The sequence below is a fragment of the Amblyomma mixtum genome, chromosome 7 (assembly GCF_055824585.1).
Source record: "Amblyomma mixtum isolate Tamu chromosome 7, ASM5582458v1, whole genome shotgun sequence".
Classification (NCBI taxonomy): Eukaryota; Metazoa; Arthropoda; class Arachnida; order Ixodida; family Ixodidae; genus Amblyomma; species Amblyomma mixtum.
The window spans coordinates 101,965,557-101,985,291 of NC_143018.1; the positions used below are offsets into that span (position 1 = coordinate 101,965,557).

Below are 19,735 nucleotides of genomic sequence, written 5' to 3' on the forward strand. Positions count from 1 at the left end.
TGGACTAGCCGGCTAAGTCGTCGCAGCAATTGAAGGCAGTGTTCAGGGAATGCTTCTGTTTGTCTCGTGGTTGTTTTGGTTACAGCTAGCCAAGTGGCATTTTTTTTATTGTTTCTTGTTCGCGGTGTGTCTGGAAGCCTGCAGTGGCAACGAAGCAAGCGTGCCCACCAGCTGCCACTTTGCCTTCATCGTTAGTGCCACCTCCCAGTTCATCGTACAGACACTCGTTCTCCTTCTGCAGTCGAAACGTGCGCGGAAAAAACTCTCCCAGCAAGCCAAAGGACTTCATGCACCCTCCTATGCCGTTGCCCATGTGGACTCACCTGCCCCTCCACTGCTATCCTCTTGCAGCCCGCCTGTGCTGTGCTGACTGTTTGCGTGATGAAGTGCGTGAATAGCTAGTGCAATGTTGGAACAAGGCAGGAAATGTTCAAAATGATTGTTGTAACCGGAAAGTAGCACCAAAGAATTTTTTCTGTGCACACCATTAAGTTTTTACCGCATGCAGCACCATTTCACACAGGTGGTTGAATCAGTACAGCCATTAGCAAAACATACTGCATGCTATGAACATTGACACCAAATTCCATATGTCATGTCAAGTGCAGCACCAATCGTCACGCAGACATGATAATAAAAAGATCTGAAGACTACAAGTTGACATGGTAATTATCACAGCTTGTGCAGGCAGGAAGTCCACTTTTGTGCGCGAGCATACACACATGGTGCACAACTAGTATAATGTTCAGTAAGTGCTACATAATACAATTAACATGACTGCAATTGTAAAAAGTTTGTAAAAAATGTTCAAAAGCGTGCATATCACAAATGGCCATTATCACTACAAATGGTGAACAGTGGAGCAGTCGCGATGAAAATGGCGCGTGACTAAACGCATGACATTTAGTACAAGTCACAATGGGCACAATGTTTGCAGCATTAGCACAAAGCTCCCATAGAGACATGTAAACATCACAGCTGTGTTAAATAGGTGGTTTGCAAGTAGTCTTTCACTGAACAGCAAAACATGAAGCACAGTCATGCAGACCTGTAAAAAATACATAGCTTGTTGCAGTGCAGGCAACACTGTATAGAAGCTCCATTGCAGGAGCTCAATGGTGAGGCCAGTAACACGTGCATCTTGCAGAATCAAAAACTGGAGACATCAGAAAAATGCAGATAGAGACTGACTAGACATCGTACATTCGCTACTTTCAGAATGTAAAAAGGCACCATTGGAAATATGCAAAAGCAAACTGACTCGAAAATATCCATACATCTTTATTTTGCAGAAGTTAAAAAGGCACCATAATAAAAAAAAACTATAATACATATACAAAGCTAGGCACCGTAATAAAAAAAGTCTACATATCCCATATAGCCTTCTGCACCTTGCAGAAGGCTTAAAAAAATGTAGCCTATCAAATAAAACAGTCAATTTAATGGCCGCTACACGTGGTTGCACAGGAGCAACATAAAACATATCGCCACCACAAGGTGCTCCTGGAGGCGCACCAACTCCGCCCTTGTCGCTCTCAACGCTCCCGCCAGGTTTGACACAGCGGTAGAAGCCTCGCTGAGGTGCTGCACATAAAAGATTCAGTTGCAAATTTGTGCTCCAAACAGACGTTCAAGGCTCATTTTTCTTGCGTGTTAAAAATGACCTACTGAAATATACTCGGGCACGTCCCACAAGAGAGGCCATACATAGGTACAGCACAGGTTTGGAACCATGAATATAGCAACATTATGTTGCGTGCAGCCGCTTCTGATGTAAAAAGTGTGGTGGATGCTGTCAGCACGTACCTGCAGGGGGCGTGTCTGAAATTCGGCATGCTGCCTGTTCCGCGCCTCTGCGAGGCGGCCTTTGTACTGAAGTAAATAGAGTTAAAATACGGCGGTGTTTCTATCCGCAGTTCCGACACAAATCGCGTTGTTCGGAAAAAGGTTTCATGATTCAGTATTGATTAGGAGATATTTTGTGGAAAATGGCAATTCAGAATGTGTGCTCGCTTTTATGCACATGGTTTCGAATACAATGTAGAACGAGCAGGTTGTACTAAAAATATTCCATACAATCAGGCATATATATATATATATATATATATAGGGTCAGGTTTTATTTTATTTTTATCATTTTTTATTTTTTTGCTCTCGCGGCCAGGAGAAGGAACAAGTTTTCGCATTTTTCTACGAAAGTTGCTGCACGGCCACGCACCTGTCGAGCACCCCCGAGCTGGACACGCCTGTGAATAAGCAAGCCTGCGGTGCTTAACAAAGCAAAGGCCGCATCTGGACGTTGTATTTTCTTACTGAGTACCTGTTCCTCGCACTCTTTCTTATTTTTCCGTGTCGGTCGCACTCCCTCGAATAATTTTTGGTGTGTATTTTTCTGCTATGTGCTTTTGTGTTTCTCACTTGCCTGTTTTGTGCCCACCCCTATAAGAGGGGATCCATTAACAATGTAAAATCACTCCTGAAGAAGATCGGTCTTCCGATCGAAACGTCGAGTCGAATAAATATGTTTCCTTTAACGAAGCGCATACTTCGCTATATATTCTTGTAAGCAGTCAAATACTTCATGCTTTCGCAATCTGGTTTTTTGTGGGTTTTTTTTCGCAATCTCTCTCTCTCTCTCTCTCTCTCTCTATATATATATATATATATATATATATATAGAAGTTACCACTTCCCAGCATGCATTTTTATCTACTGCCCAGCACTTTAAACATCAGTCTTTTCTTGACTCAAACAACATTATTTCGCCAACAGTGCTATCTTTTTAAACACAGGAGAGATATGCAGCAGGACGCCGTTAACGTGGGCCCTACTTGATAATGTAACGCCAGTAATCGCACTTTCCCTTTCTGCTTCTGAAATGTTCTGCTGGAAATGGGCCTGAAATTAAGCACTCTCATAAGTAAACAGCCTTAAAAGCAGTTTGAAATGACCACTTCGATGAAAACACCCCTTTGGATGTACACTTCGCATTGCGCCCGCGATTCATCACCTTCACCCTGACTATGCCAAATTCACCATATGCACTCTGCGGATCACTTGAGATTTGACAATTTCCGAATACGAAAATTATAGGATGTGCTGGAAATGTTTAGAAGCGTAAAAGGCAGATAGACGCATTGTGACTTTATTCAGTGCTCTGGGGGAGCGGAGTTAGCATCCAGAAGTGCTTATCCATTTGCCTAATTCCCTAAATTAATGTTCACCAAATAGAGCGGCGCAATGTGAAACTGAGTACTGAGCAGCGTCGTCATCGAACACATCGCCGAGATTGATGCTCTTTCATTCAAGGCGCTTTTAAGAACCATTATAGCAGAACCCATATAAAGCTGGACAGACGACATTCAGGACACCTCAGCTATAGTTTGAGAAGACTCCTGAAGACCACCTACTACCACGAGCCTGCGGGCTCGATGAGTGCCGTCGACTTTTGCCTGAAAACTTTTTCATAGTACAGCGTACACAGTATAATTCTATCCGGAATTGCGCTTATATAAAGGAAGCAGTGTACAGTAAGTCGCCTCCTCGTGCATTTTTTTTTTCATTTCATTTTCATTTATTGTACTCCTCAGGGCCAAAGGCATTACAGAGAGCGATTGGAAAAACACAAGAATAAGATTAGAAAATACAGCAAATAGATGATTTTAAATAACACATGAGTATACAATGCTAGCTATAGCTTCGTGGAACACCTCATAATTATTGATGTCTGCAATATCTATGGGTGTTATATTTGGTGTTAGAAGAAACTTAACTTACTTTATTTTTATGGTCAGTACGATGGGATACATAAAATGGCTGTGGGATAAGGGGATCGCGCAGTACAGGATGATGGTACAATTTGTGAAATAATGCGATACGAGACACTTTTCGACGAAGTGACAGCGATGGAAGAGAAAGGCTAGACTTCATAGTAGTTATGCTTGCAGTGCGATTGTAATTAGTGAGGATGAAATGCTCAGAGTTATTCTGAACCATCTCAAGAGCAGTAACATGACTGTCATAAGTACGGTCCCAGACTGATGATGCCTACTACAGTTTAGAACGAATGAGTGTTTTTAATAGCAAAAGTTTCACAGAAGAAGGAACATATTTACTGGATATCTAAGCATGAGTATATCAAGCTGTATTTTGTTCATAGGCAGTGCGCTGTTTTCTGCTTTCTAAAAGAATAGCTGAAAGAAGCCTCCCAAGTATACTGAGAGGAAGTGCAGATATTTTGCTTACCCTTGGAAAATGGATGGTGATGCTTTATATAGAATTTCGTCTCCAAAGTTTAAGGTGTCCGTCCCGATTATGATCTTTTCTTTCTTGATGTCTTTTACGCTTGTGAGGAAAGCCTGCGAGGAATTGAAGTCCTGATGAGTGAATACTGTGGACAAGCATATGTTTTATTGAAAGTATACCAAAGTGTGTCCAAGATACAAGTGTGGCAGCACAACAAGCCATCAGTGACCACGCTATTCATAATGATATGCATACGTCATCAACGGCTATAGTTAAAAGTGAAAACGCTTTCTAGAGCTGGCCACATTACCGCGGTCCACACTAGCAGTAAAGCTTTCAGTGCGCCGATCAAATAAGGTATGGCTGGGCCCAAGCACTCTAAACTGCACCATAGCATGAGGCACAGCTTCGAGGGACTAGAAGTCATGAAGACAGTGGAATACTGCTGCGCAGCCATAGCAAATATTCTGGACACCAGTGAGAGTCAACTTTCGAGATTAGGAGCGGGGAATGCTGGCGCTTTTTTGTGTTCAAGCAGCATTAAAGTAGTGGAGTCCACATGTGCGGGAAGTAATAAAGGCCAATTTAATACGGCGACTAATTATTTGTGCATGCATTACTATTTCAAAAAACAAACAATTTCTTGTGGCTGTCTTAAAGAGAGCACATGTAAGGTAATTTGCTTTAAGTCTCATAAATATGGCTCATGGCAAAATTGCTAAGCAGAAAGAATAATTAAACGTGAGGTTCGCTTGTATTATCTTCATTATTAGCGTGGGAAAGGAAAGCGCTCAGCTGCCTGCAGTACATCCATATTAGTAAAGGACAGTAAGTTTCTTGTCGTTCCTGGCTTAAATGTTGTGCATGGTAAAAGATTATTAGGCTCAAAGACTAACTTTTGGAGGTTGTGCCGTAGGCTAGTCATACCTAAAGTGTTGTACTGTACGCGTAAGGATGCATAACGCAACGCTTCCTGCAACCTACAGTTATGAGATCACAACATGGCATTTGCGGCCTAGGGTAATGATCGCACAGTGTCTCTCAACACACAGGGGTGAACGACCTAAGAAGTGGGAGGAGAGCTCTGGATATTGGCTGCCTCGACTGCCTTATGTCCACAACCTTCATTTTCTCTTTGTCACTAAGTCTTGCAGCCGTCAGCTTTTATTTTTATTATTCCCACAAATTCCAAGCTACATATTCATCAGTCTGGTATCCGTCGCTCGCGTACCAGAGTTTGCTGACATCACCGCTATCATATTCAGAATCACTACTTCTTCAGGTTACAAGCATTGATTATGGTGCCTTAAATAGGGATGCTGGCTGTATCTATCTCGTGAAATGCTCATGACGCCAAACTATTTGCTGCTCCTTTGAAAAGGCGGCTTGGCGCACCATCTAACAATGGGAAATAAGCCATGCTTTGAGACACAGTGTGTGTAGATACATGTCAGTGTAATCGCACAATGGGTGCCTAGTTTAGAGTTTTCAAAAATTTATATATATATATATATATATATATATATATATATATATATATATATATATATATATATAAGAAGGGGGTGAAGATCGGATGGATCCGGTAGAGCATAAACGTAATTCGGTTGACACACGGTAGAAAAACAACTTTATTCTAACGTTTCGACCAGGGTCTGGCCTTCGTCAGAGTGACGAAGGCCAGACCCTAGTCGAAACGTTAGAATAAAGTTGTTGTTTTTTTACCGTGTGTCAACCGAATTACGTTTATATATATATATATATATATATATATATATATATATATATATATATATATATATATATATATATATATATATATAACAGCTTCAATGCGATGCATGACAGTAGTTCCACAGAACTCACCGCTAAGAGTAAATGCCAGAAAGTGACTTAGGCTATTAGGAACGCTGTAGTGGAAGGCTTCCGATAATTTCAATCACCTGAGGTTCTTTAACGAGTACTGACATCGCACAGTACCTTCTTGCATTTCGCCTCCTTTGAAATCCGACCTCCTAGGGAGGGACCGCCCTCGCGTCCTTCAGGTCAGCGGGCGAGCACCATAAACATCGAGCCACTGCGGCGGCAATGAAGTCAAACTAATTCCAGCATATGCATATTTTTTAGCCCCATGGCTACGCGGATGGTTTACAAACTCTGCTCACATAGAAAGTATGAGCACATTGCTGTGCACAGAACGCGGGCTGTTATAAATATGAAATATCCGCGCTACCTGAATGAATAGCTAATATTCCCTGGCAGAGAGTGATCCCCCGGAATCTGAAGGTAACCTGTTCAGGCTGAATAACAAAACAGGCCCAGCGCTAGTTCATCTGTGGGATATCGCAGTGAAACCTATCGAGCTTCGCTGTAGAATCTAGGCTAGATATTGAGCACTCAAGAAAAGAAAGATGACGCATTGACGTTACCGTTTCTCAAGCCATAAAGGACTAAACACAAGTTAAAGGCAATCCAGAAAGCTATTGGAAAGAAAAATGATAGCTGTAATGTTAACAGACAGGAAGCAGGTAGAGTGGGAAAGGAAACAAAAGGCGGGTCAATGGCATCCTAGCTGAAATCAAGAAGAAGAAATGGGCTTCGGCATGGTATATAGTGCGAAGGTAAGAGATGCAGCGGTTTTTAAGCGTAACAGAGTGGATTACAAGAGAATTCAAGCTTAGCAGGGGGCGGCAGAATGTTAGGTGCACGATGAGGTTAAGAAGTTTGCGAGGATACGGTGGCCGCATCTGGAGAGAGGCCTTTGCCGTGCAGTGGGCGTAGTCAGGCTTGTGAAGATGATGTCATGCTTGTGTGCCCATGATCTCGGTGCCATGAAACTTGGGAAGCCGGGCACTAAATGGAGATAATGTCGCACACTATAGTGGTTGCGAACCTAAACCAAACTCAAACCTCTGGCCACCACACCTCCCATTAACCACCGCTATGTTACACCATGATGCTGCAGAGCAGTTTCTGCCACACACCGGTGATGTCAGCATCACAGGCAAGCACTGGTTGTGTTTCTGAGCAACCACTGGGCTCAATGATGCGACTGATCTTGGAGAAAATCAGTACTGCAGTCTATTGAGATGGGATTGCCGAGCGCCTCCTCGTACGACAAAACTTTCAACAAGGCATCTATCTCCTTACAGCCTCGAAACAAATGGGATAATTTGATTGCATACGAAATTTTGTGACTGTACCTCATGACCTCCACTTTTCTTGCAAATGTGTGTGACAGTTAAGCTTGTGTCTGGCGCCTAAATATTAACCCCATTTCTCAGATTGGAAATATTAACGCATGGCTTCGTGTACACATACGTGCCCGGGAGGGGCAAAAGGTACGAGGAGGGAAGCCGCACGGAAACTCCAAGAAGTTAACGCATTACATGAGGCCCATTTGGAGAAAGAGTGTCCAAAGTTGGCCGTTGTATACTTACTTGTAAGATGCCAGTTTTGAGGAGTTCCTGGAAGGAAATTTGCATGAAGCCCAGCCGGCTGTGTTGGCTCGTACTCATGAATCTTGTGTTCATCAAAATATCTTGGATTATCCGCCCACAGGTTTTGGATAGCAGTGTCGTAGGTGAAAAAGAAGCGGTGCTTGTACTTGCCCCGGAGCTCTTTATTCTCATCCCGTAGCTCTGAAAAAGGAATCGCAAAGGAAAATCAGTTTTCAACACCTTTTAGCCCGAATGAGTGCTTCTCACCCCATTGCAAACCTGTATATCCAACTGGCGAGAATTCGGCGGCGGCAGTCAATGAAATCATATTTCATCCTTGGTTGTGCTACGACATCAAGCAGAAGTCTTGGTTAGGTTTACAACCTGCTAAATCAGGACTGGGCACAACATAGAATATTAATTTTAACTAGTATTGCCGACACATTTAGATTAAGTCTGCTTCTCGTCTGGGGAGAAACGCTTCAGTAGAAGAAATGGTAACTTCTGCAATCCACTTTAAGCCTTATCATATATAAGTACTTACGTCACACCTAATTTACCTTCTGGTTGGGCACATTGCAAATTTAGTGTACCATTTTTAGTGCAACTGGTATTCTTAATAGAATCGGTTTTCAATCAAAATATTCGGTCCTTAGTCATTACCCGAGGAATGTCCTGTTGTGTCTGGCAGAGTCACTCAAGTGTCATAAACCGTAGCAATGCAAAAATTGGTTCCTGCTAATGCGATAGTGTTACAGGCACTGGAGTACAGAAAATTTGGTATCGGCGCCGGGGTATCGAGGGACAGTTCACGGGCATGACCCTGGTGGGTGGCTACGAATGAGCAACTAGAAGGCAGGTGGGCTACTTAGGTCACGTAACCTTGCGGTATCATCCCAACCTGCTCACCAGATGCTGAGCAAACTGATCACCATGTTGCAAGTAAATTAATGATTGGTCAGTCAGGAAAAGCAACCTGGGCCGCACGAAGTCCTCCGCTGGGAGCATCTGCCATTGCAGGGTCGTGGCACATCGCTTAACTACTGCACCACTGTGTGAGGAGCAGGAATCCCAGGGATCAGTCAACGTAAACCACACAATGACCTTCCGCATGAGGAGAATTGACCATTTACGTTATCGCCTCATACTCCTCAAGCGAGCTTAAGCGTCCACTTCAGTGTTTTCTTACCTAAACAAGAAACTTCCAAACGCATCGGTCAGATATTAACAAACAGCCTCGAACAGTGGTCTTCATGGCAAAACCATTACCGTAACCGAAGACGAAGGTCTGATCGCGCTGTTTGTGCCTTACTTTTTTAAATGATGAAAGACACCAAAGTTTTGCTTTCATGTTTTTTTTTCTTTCAGGCGATACGCTATAAACTCATATACATGGAGAACCCTATGCTATTCGCCTACGACCGCAAAATATTTACATCTAAATCTCTTTTATGTGCTGTTCCGGCTTCGACAACAGAGCGATGGCGAGCCGCAAAAATGATATATCTGCTGGTACACAGTTTTGTTTTATTTCTATCTCTTGAATAAGCTGTATTAGCGGCTGTAGTAAGTTAGAACTGCATTTCAGCGTTACTATTGTATTTTTCCTTTGCCTCTTGTGACCTAAAGTATAGCTGGAAATCATAGCCATCGTTCTGTTGATAAAACGGGAACAGCATGACAGGATTTGGATTGGATTGTAAAACGTTTATTGCCAACAGTCTGAAGGGCATATAGGCCCCCCGCCTAAACGACGGCCAGAAGGTCTTGGCTCCTGGCGGCGTCTTCGGCCAGTTGGACGACTTTTGTTTGAGTCTCCGGATCGGAGCTGAGTAGGAGAGCCTCCCATTGTTCAAGTGACTTTATTTTTTGTCCCTCCAGGGGGGCAAAAGGGCATTTCCAGAGAATATGGTTGAAGGAGAAATTCAGTTAGGAGGTATTCAACGGTAATAGGTGTGAATACCCCGTAGTGCTACACTCCTGTATTTTCAATGTCCCACTTTTCATTTTAAAACTGAAAACTTGCGATATGATAAAGTGTCTCCAGTCCGTTTAGGAACTAGAAGCAAGAGCGATAACATAAAGCACGTTTGTTGGAACAAATGGCAATTCTGGGCGCTCTCGTCGTCAGGTACTTACTGAAGTGAAGTCTTCTGTTAGTATCAATCTCAGCCGGAGGTTCAGCTCTCAAACATAACTCAAGAATCCCCGCCGTCCGGGTGTAAACCCTCTGATGATCATGAGTAACACAGGACAGAACAGCTGAAAAAAAAATAAACACATTAGTCTACGTAACGCACACAATGACCTTCCGCATAAAGAGAATTGACCACCATAAGGTGCGTTAAAGCTGGGACCGGCTCTTTGCTCAGCGGGTTGCTGATTAAACACATCGGATATGCGACTTCTTGATCATGGTGTAAGAAAACATGTCAGCATTAATGCGATTGTTGGAGGGCCACTTAATTATTGTAAGTTGGCAAATCAACTGTCCTAAGAACATGGAACTAGTACACAGTCCAGTAACTCCTATTATATAATACGGACATTTAGCTGCACCAGTTTCGCGCTGACATGTCTGTGCACACTATGGAAATCCAACTTTTAATGGCAAAACAAAGTTCAGGGGCTGTATAAAGTTGTAATGGTTTTTTACGAACCGAAAAAATGAAGTTTTTATTTCCTAAGAAGAGGCTCATAAAGTGTCTCTTATCCATATTGATGCTGTTTAGTGGCACACATGATGTAATCTACTGGTTTCCACAGATTTCACGCTTCTTTAGTACATTGCGCAAAAACGATCAAATTGTTACATCTAAGTATGTTTCGAAAGCATGGAAGTTACTATTTGAACTGTACAAATTTGCTATAAACAACAGCAAATACCGAAATGTATTGTGAAGCATATTTTTTACATTATACAGAGCTCATATGGGCCTGGTTGATGCTATATTTCGTGCCCTACAGAGCATCACCGGAACATCCTGTTGCCGCAAATCTTTGTAGTCATGTTAAGATGCGCCCAGATTTTTATAGATTGATAGCATCTACACGGAGCTGTTTCTACATTGTTCTAGAATATCCCAGCCGTTTTCCAGGCCTGTCTTCAATCTTTGCTATCAGCTTTAAAACGAGCATGGCTGAGAGCGGCGGTCATTCGGTTCGACGACCACAGAGCACACTTGTTGCTACGCCGCCGCGAGTCGTTCAGTTCTTTGCGTTCTTTGCAGGCTAGTGCCCGCCCAAATAAAGAGTTTTGTTTAGATGCCATCTTCACTGTCTTCCTGCTCTTCGGACTGCAGTCACCACTGCGTGATATGTGGTGGAGATGCTACCTGATGCCCCTGCCGCCCACACCCCCTGGGTTCCGTCAAAGCCGCCCGAGCCGTCTTGAAGAAAAAATAAAGCTGTCTTGCACTTCTACAAGCTGAAAAAAATGAAGCTTTTATTTCCTAAGAGGCTCAGAAAATTTCCATTATTCATGTCTATGCTGTTTCGCGGCACACCTGATGTAATCTACTTGTTTCCAAAGTAGATGCTTCATTCGCGTATTGGACGGAAACAATCAAAAGGCAACATCGAAATATATTTCGAAGACTGAGCCCTTCCTTCAATATACTCAATTAGTACCGGGAGTTCAGTGTCGTCTCGTTGAGCGAGAATAGATGTCGAGGTACTGCCAAGAAAAACAGTCGGTTGTCGTGAATAAGAGCACAAGAAATACAGTCTGTATCCCTTGCTTCCTTCCGAATTTGCAGACGATGGTGGCATCGAATCTTGCTTTCGAAGGCTGGCTTCAGTGTGCAAGTCGTTTCAGGCTAACAGAGCGAGTGGTAGTCATTGATGACTTCGAAAGAGCGGCTATACAAATATGGAGTTTAAGAGAGTACATTGTGGGGCCAGTTGGCTATACATAATCTGAACGAAAAAACGTAGCGTTGAAACAGGACGCAGAAAGATGAGGACAGGACAGGGCTGCAACTTACAACTGAATGAAATCGATCAACGAAAGACACATCACTTCTCGAGCGAAGACACGCATGCACGAACTTGAAAGAATTGCAAAACTATGATAATCTAGAAAAATCCGGTAAAAGAAAAAAGAAAAAAGAGACGAAAAGGGGAGGAATAGCAACCGCTGATGAAGGCTGTTGTACAAACAATAAGTGCGTCTAAGAAACTTTCCTTCTTTTTCCATTAGGTAAATAGATGGTGTGCTAATGCACGTGTCACTACTGCGTTGTGATTATATCATGGCTTCCAAGATTTCCCTCGCCAATTTATCTTCACCTCTTCCTAAGATCTTCGTGCGGTTCAAAGAGGGAAAGCAACCTGGGCAGCTCTTGCATTGCTTTGGCAAGTGCTCAGTTTGCTGACGAAGCGAAGATGTTGTTCACTCAGCCTAACGTTAGGCATCTGCCCGTCTTCCCAATGTGCACACTTCTGCAGCGGAGAGGGATCTGATAAACAACATCTGTGGCGCATGAGACGTGCGGCTTCTTGTTTTTTGTGCTACGCCTTGAATTCTTGACGCTCTCATGATCTGCCAGAGCGCAAAGCTTTGCAAGCTTGAGGGGAGCTGAAAAAACAACATCAATACCGAAATCTTGCTGCCTCTCTCTTCAAGCTGTGCGAGAGCATGTGTAAATAGGGCATAACAGAAACGGAAGTTTGAAGTTATACCCTATGTACACAGGCTCTCGCACAACTTGAAGAGAGTGGAGGCGTGAAGCGGTTACTGCAGCCTGCTACTGTTGCCATATTAATGTTTGTAATTGCAAGAAAACTTTAAATTCTTTCTTTTTAATTATCCACTTTCAATTATTAAATTTTTCATTATCTGTTTAATTATCCAGAATGCACGAAAGTATCCATGCACGCAGCATATATTATGACAACAACTTGTTCTATCAATACACGCTTATCTTTCTGGATCCTGGCGTCTTCCTCGCTGATTGTGCCGGGCTCTATAAAGAAGTACAAAGTGTTGTTGCCTTATTTAGTCAGTGTCAGCTTTTAAGACCTAAGCTAAGAAGAAACTCTAAAAATGCTTCCTCAAGTGCTTGTCCAGACAACGTGTCATACTGAGCAAGGAGTCACCTACATTGCCTTATGTGGCAGTAATCATGTCAATATGCGCACAGAATTCAGGTATGGCATAAGAAAAAGTCAGTGACAAAACTTTGCATTGCGCTAAAAGCGCTTAAGAACACAAAATGTTAGGTGTGCTAAACAGCATGTCAATACACAGCTAAGGCATAAATACAGTAAATAATGTCTCAAGCAAAATATTGTGGGCTAAGAAAAACTGACTGTTGATTACGAGGGAACTGCTGCTACTTAGCCACATGCTTTCGACACCTCATTTTGAACCACAGGTTTAGAAATTAGCCAATTATGCTGTGAAATAGAAAGTAGGCGGCAAATAATGCAGCGAGGTGCGACTGCTTAAAGTGGCTTGTTTGGATGTCTAACACTTGTCTTTGTGTGCTAGCACTGGAGCTCGCACTCCCCGAGAATTTTTTCTTTTTCCCTACAATGGCAGATGCCCACCATGCCCATTATGGAAGGTGGCAGTAAAATTAATGATATGTTGAGAGAGCTTGCTCGGGAAGAGCAATCTGGGCTCAAGCCCCGCCGATGCAGAAGTACACCACTGCTCTACGAGTGGCATGAGCATTCCAAGCGAATCTATGAATTGAAGTAGAGAAGGACTATTGGACTATCATGAAGGACTATCACGTCATGCCTTTTAAGCGGAGCTGAAGTCTAATTTCGCCGACCTTTGATCCAAGCCTGCTTTACATTGAAAACCGAGCCTAACACGGAAACCGAAAGCAAAATCGATGTATCAGAGCATGTAATTCCCATTTGTCCTAACCACGCAAAACCGTTCGCCATTTGTTCTGCGTCTAATAGAAAAAACTCGCATTTTTCGAAAACCACTGCTCTCAAAATTGATTGTTTAACTGCGGTGATCCCATGAAGGCCGGTTGACGAAGAATCAGTGCCCGACCCACGTTGCGGATAGGTTCAATATTCCTCGAATTTACCCTTGTTTAGGGTACCAGCCATTTCTAACCGCAAGCAATGAAAAATATGCATCAGCCTCAGCAAGTTATTGTGATCACTCTTCATCTTGAATTGTACCGGAAATAGCCCATATACGTGGTGCTGAGAACACTTATGGAATAGACATACACACAACACTAAAAGAACGGGGAGAGCTTATTACCCGTGAAAACACTGACCAAGTTAATCATCACGGTTCACGGCGAGGGAACCACAACGGAAAGCCATGTGAGTGTTTCTTATACCTACGACATTTAAATGAATTTGAGTAGAGAGACTCTAGTGACCAAGCAGTTTTTTGCAGTGACCACAACCTGAAATGCAGATGCGCACCCATATTCTCCGGAAGATCCGCCGCGACATGCATTGCATCTTATCTCACAATCCTCATTGCTGTATCCCTCAATGCGCGCTTCAGAAGAACTTTGCTTTCCGTTCTTGTATGTGACATCACTACGGAGTGTCCGCAAGGAGCAGGACGGGCTATCTACCATTCATTCAGTGTCCTTAATGCTTGCTTTTGTCGCCTCGCATTGTTATGTGCAGGCGGTTTATTAGCCTTGCGACACCTTTTGAAAGAAAGCTGAAGCCGCTGGTGGAACCTTTTAAGCGCAGCACATTAAAATAGACTTATTTCATTCAGACGATTCCCGACTCAGCCACTCACTTCTCATCGCCAAAGCCGCTTAGCTGCTTTCTCAACCGATGAAACGGTGCACTCTCCCGTGTGACTCGAAGCAGCAGAAGCTAGCTTCCACAGCTGACCTCCGCATCGTGGTATTATACGGAGTTCTTTTCTATGCCGTCCACTATCGTGGGCGTAGGAACTCATTTTCGTCACGAAATGTGTTCAGTGATTGTTACACGTAAACAATGGGCTGCCGTAATAGGTTGCACCGGGGAGGTAAACTGAGAAGCGGAAGCACGACGGATTTAAGCGAACGCTATGGAATGAGATGAGAAATAAAATGCCTTGAAAATACGGCGTGTTCACAACTTGCACACTGAATAACTGCATAAGAAATGATAAATAACGAGTATCGAGAGTGTGCATATGGAATATATTGGTCATATTTTAACTGATTTGTCCTAAAAGAAGACTTCGCTCAATGTTAAACGAAGCTATTTTAAGTCTTCGTCCCACACTTCAGTATCTGTCCCTCGGCGCAAAAAATACCCTTGACACTACACCAACGAGCCGGGGGCTTCAAAAGACACACAAAAATGGCACCTCTAGTGGAGCTAACCACATTTTCATTAATACAAAAAAGCGTGCCGTGTAGCCTTGCTGCCTGCGCAATTTAGCACCTAAATTAATTCTTTAATTAATGGTGCTGTCGCCGCCACTGAGCGATTCAGTCCATTGCGAACTCAGGTAGGCCGAATGTACCTACCTACATGCTTGTATTGTGCGTGGGAAATACGCGGAAAAATGTGCAATCGAAGATAAGCTCAGTATGTGACACAGGTACTGTGACTGGCCTTTACGAGCAGCGTAATTTTCTTTTTCTCATGAAGTATTCAGAGCACATTTTTTTTAAATGAATCTTAAAAATCTTTCTAGTACTTTCAGCATCTCTTTGATTGAAATATCTGAAGAAACCAGAAAAAATATTTTCTCGATGCGCATTTTTTACGTCTGATGCTCGTGAAGCATCGCATAAAAAGATAGCCTGTCCCTTTGATGCAAGACGTGCGTGTGTTGCTATTCTTGCCACCTGTACCTCGCAAATTCCCGGTAGAGCAGATACGCCGCAACAAGAATCCCTACAATGCTTTTCATGCTTTATGAACTCCATGCTTTAAGGATCGCCGCCGGATCTGATGGACGGTGCCTTGCCATGTTCACATTGTCGGTACTAGCTAGTACTAGGAGAAACCGGATACCCTTTTTTGTATGTTTCGTTCTTCAGGAGCAAGCTCAGTGAAGAGCATTCCAGGCAGTCTCCTTGTTGTGGACAGAACTTGAAACTATGAAACAACTTACACCTAATTGCCATAGGTTGATAGTTAGCTATGCAGCAAATTAACCAAATATGCTCAGCTCAGTTTTTCGTTCCATTGTGTACAATATATGATAAACTAAGCCCCATGAAATCATGCTATATAACTTGCGCACGTAGTTTACGCGTATTGTGAGTTCTCTGCCTTACTTAAGCGTTTAAAACATTTAACAGCTTACCTTCAGTAGTCTCAATAGTTGTGTCATCAGCTGTAAAGAAAGAACGAAGCAAACAATTATTTCCGGATTGATATAGCAGAATTTCATAACTTTTGGCAGTCTCAATAGTCACTTTGCTTCCTGAAAATCTTATTTATCACTCCTTGCTTCTATCCTGTGCAAAACCACCAGTTTACACCTGCTCTGATTTTTGATGCAAGTCATAAAAGTATTCTCACTCAAATGATTCCGTTGATTAGGGATTTATAGCGGAAAAAATACGTAGGCACGGATCGTAACATAAGAATTCACTCAAAAACACTTGGCCTGTTCTGCGATACGCGAAGTGGGCAAGGAATTTTTTATTTACCTTTTATGTGCAATATTTTAAAAATTATTGTAACAAATGTAAAAACGCCTAAAATTGGTTATTGACACTTTCGGCTACGTGAAAGAAGACTACTCGGAACTTGCACGCAAGCGAAGCTGATCACCCGAACTTTAAACCAAATCTTTCGACGCCAAATTGGCGAAAAGGAGGACGAGTAAGAATGGAGAAAATTCAGTTTGTAAAAAGTGCGAGATGTTATCTGATGATAACTTCGGGAAACATTAGGTACGGTCATTACATCCACACTCCCTTTTTAAATGTTTGCTGAAGATCTGAAAAGAACTCCTCAATGAATGGCTCGGTTAATGTTATATAACTCAAAAGCGAGCAATCTTAACATAAAAGAATATCTTAGACTGTACCATTGAACTAGTTTTCTGCAGTGAAGGTATTTAATGCATTGGACGTGCAACACAGCATCAACTCCCAGATTAGGCGCGCAAAATATTACGTATGCACGAGTCTTAACGCAAAAATTCACACATAACCTCATGACGAGTTTTGCGATAGGCGATGTGGGCAAGGCATTTTTATTTCAACTTTTTTTTTCACCTGCCCGCCACCTAAAGAAAGATCAGAGTCACAAGCCAACGGTTGTATAAAGCCACTGGAGCCTTCTGGCAGAAGCGTACTGGCCGTCTCTATGCTGTTATCCATGAAGCAGTGTTAGACAGAGAACGTCATGCAAGTGTTCTTCAACCATATATCAAGTATATACGCAGTCGTCCTCCTCGACGTCGCCAGCATACGCGCCGTTCATGACCAACGCTGCATCTGCCCACAGTAATCGGCCCCAGCTACAAGACAGCGAGTAGTTTCGACACTTCTTTCTCTTTCTGTCTATATCGAAACCTCCAAATTATGCCCACGACAATGACCTAAGCAGATGTGCCATAAACGCGCGAAGTGAAATGGTGCAGAGCTCTTTATCTTGATTTTATCATTGTCTCCACCGCGCTTTGAGTAAGCAAGCCATTCCACCGCAACAACCTTATAAGGAAGGTTTCCGCTCTGAGGGAGGAGGAACAAAAAGTAACCATCATTTCTAAGTGAGCTCGCGAAAACGGCACCCAGCATCCAACATCCTCTAGCGGAGGTGGCTCTGTCCCTCATGTGATGAGCAGACTACTTTGAAAATTAGGAACGTCCGCTCTCAAACACGAGACAAGGACGAAAAACACGCACAGTGCACCTGCAGCGTAAGCTACGGCATTTACCATCTGCCTGGAATTGAGGCCTGGTCATTCGCGAGGATGAGGGGGAAGATACTTGCGAGAAATACCGCTTTTAAAACTTTTGACATTTACGGCTCCAGCGTGAATAGCCCTATAAAAACGATTGACATCATGCTCAGCTTGGTAGAACACAGGCATGAAAAATGCGCTAATAAACTAATCTCCCCCCCCCCCCCCCAGAAGCTTCCATGCAACCTCAAACTTGAGAGGTTGCATGTTTTAGAGCGCTTAGCGACGATACTTAGCGTTGGTTAAGATTGCCCAGTGCCGGCTCTTAGTGAGCGGGTACTTCTTCCTACTTCACGCTCATATTTTTCCTACTTCACGCACTAGCAGAGTCTCCCACGCTGTGAGGCTTCAAAATCTCGTGGATCCTGCTCTCTGCTAAGCATACCTCTTAAGCAGAATGCAACAGACACGTATTATTACTCGTCCCTCGTAATAGGAAGCTTCTATTCACTGGGAGTGGAGTACTGCGCATTAGTTGCAGTTGCAAGCTATTTATTCCACTTCTCGACAAGGAAGACTGCGCACAAGCTTCAACACATGTCTGCTGTGCTCCTACTGAGGGAAAAAATGTAGTGCCTAAAGGCAATCCCCATGGAGAGCACAAGAAAGAGGCGATGAATACGCTGATGGAACACTACAAGAGCATTCAGCGTTAAGTGAATGAAGAAAGAAATCTGTGTGTGGTAAATTGTTGTGAAATCCAACGTAATGGTCGGCGGCGTTAGTAATGCGCAGACTCCAGAAAATTTGAAATTGAAAGAAAAAGGGCGTAGGAAACTTGAGCGGCCTCTGGGCCTGTGGCCTACCTCCCCTGGAAGACTGAAAACCGCCACACACGCTTTCACTGCGGCAAGCTAGGGCACGTCTCTTCAAATCGCCAATTGAAATACATAACCAGGCTGCTTCCTTGTAGGCACCCGCAGCTGCTTCCAGGAATATATATTTTATGACGAGGACAATATACAGAGACACCTACAGCTAGTGTAACGCATGCACTTGACTCTCATACAGCATATGACAGAAAATCCTCAGAGTGCACTAAAGTGTGTTAGTTGTGAGTCCATGCTGCATACCGCTGATGAAATTAGGCCAAATTAAGGATACTTGAAAAGTATGAACACAAACGACGATGCTTATAAGGAAAGCTGTAATAGGATATGTTATTATAGTAACACATTTAGTGTTAGGATTGCTAATTGTGAGCATTGCATTAACACTTCGTTCGCGAGGGCTTACTAGAAAAGCCGCTCCCAATGGACCGGTACAGCAGAAAACAGCAACAAAAATAGCAGCTACAAGAATAATGTGTTGACCGGTGTGCAATGAATAGATCCAAACATTCGACGTGCATCAGGCCATTATTTTCGAGAAACAAAGTAAAAAAAGGAAGGATTTCTTGCTGGCATGGAATTTACCACGAAAATTCACGTGTCAGCGGTTTAATGAAGCCGGTGCACCCTGTTGGTCGAAACGCTGCGAGGCTATTCACGAAGCTGGTATGCAAGTGATATTAAGAAACAAAAAGACCAAAGCTGCTTCTGTATGTTATGCTGAGCACAAATTAGACATCCACGAGTAGTCGGCAAACATTTGCTACGTCGTAACGAATCTTAGGTCCCGCTAACCGGCCTGCTGGAGACGCGCAGGAGCAGGAAATTGAGGGCGGCAGCTCTTTTTTATTGTCTCTTTAGTATTTCATGTACTTTTTGTTGCTGCAGGCGTATGTGCGGCGGAAAGCACCCTAGGTGTCTCCTGGGCTTTGAAGAGAGCTTGAAACCGGGGACCGACTGAGTTGTCATAGCAGCTATGCACCCAACTAAGAAAATACCCTATTATTGTTAGGCAAAGGGTGCTCGAGCTGGAATGCAGTGTCCTGAAGGCCAGATGGCATCGGTAGGCACATTTCAATGAATCGCTCTGTTGTGTGCAATATAAGATGCACGACATCGGCAAAATTATGATATGTAACATGAACTTGTATTTCTCGCTTATTCTGAGTTATCTGTTACACTTAAGCGTTTGAAACATTGAGCGTTTAAAATTATTTAACAGCTTACATGGAATTTCGTCGGTGAATCGGTTTTCATCTGTAAAGGAAGAGCAAAAAAAAATTACTGTGGGATCGATATAGCAGAAGAAAATTTTTGACAGTCACAATTATAAGATATGAAAATCGCCTTTA

At 43.1% G+C, this 19,735-nt stretch overlaps 1 protein-coding gene across 5 annotated transcripts in view; it reads right to left on the reverse strand.

Annotated features, from left to right (window-relative positions):
• Positions 1-1,421: 1,421 nt before the first annotated feature.
• The window catches only part of LOC149337032 (uncharacterized), a 121,687-nt gene continuing 103,373 nt past the window's right edge, over positions 1,422-19,735 (reverse strand). Inside the window, exons 20-27 of one of the 5 annotated variants that reach the window (XM_089553239.1) lie at positions 19,611-19,640; positions 15,940-15,969; positions 12,605-12,652; positions 9,825-9,947; positions 7,686-7,886; positions 4,246-4,358; positions 1,807-1,872; positions 1,422-1,584 (exon numbers count right to left, since the gene is read on the reverse strand). In XM_089553239.1, the coding sequence (XP_089409365.1) occupies positions 4,270-4,358; positions 7,686-7,886; positions 9,825-9,947; positions 12,605-12,652; positions 15,940-15,969; positions 19,611-19,640 (521 nt within the window). In that variant the 3' untranslated portion in view covers positions 1,422-1,584; positions 1,807-1,872; positions 4,246-4,269. Of the gene's footprint in view, positions 1,585-1,806; positions 1,873-4,245; positions 4,359-6,225; positions 7,099-7,685; positions 7,887-7,952; positions 8,032-9,824; positions 12,653-15,939; positions 15,970-19,610; positions 19,641-19,735 lie in introns of those variants that run through there. The other 4 variants (XM_089553238.1, XM_089553237.1, XM_089553241.1 and 1 more) reach the window with 4 other exon arrangements.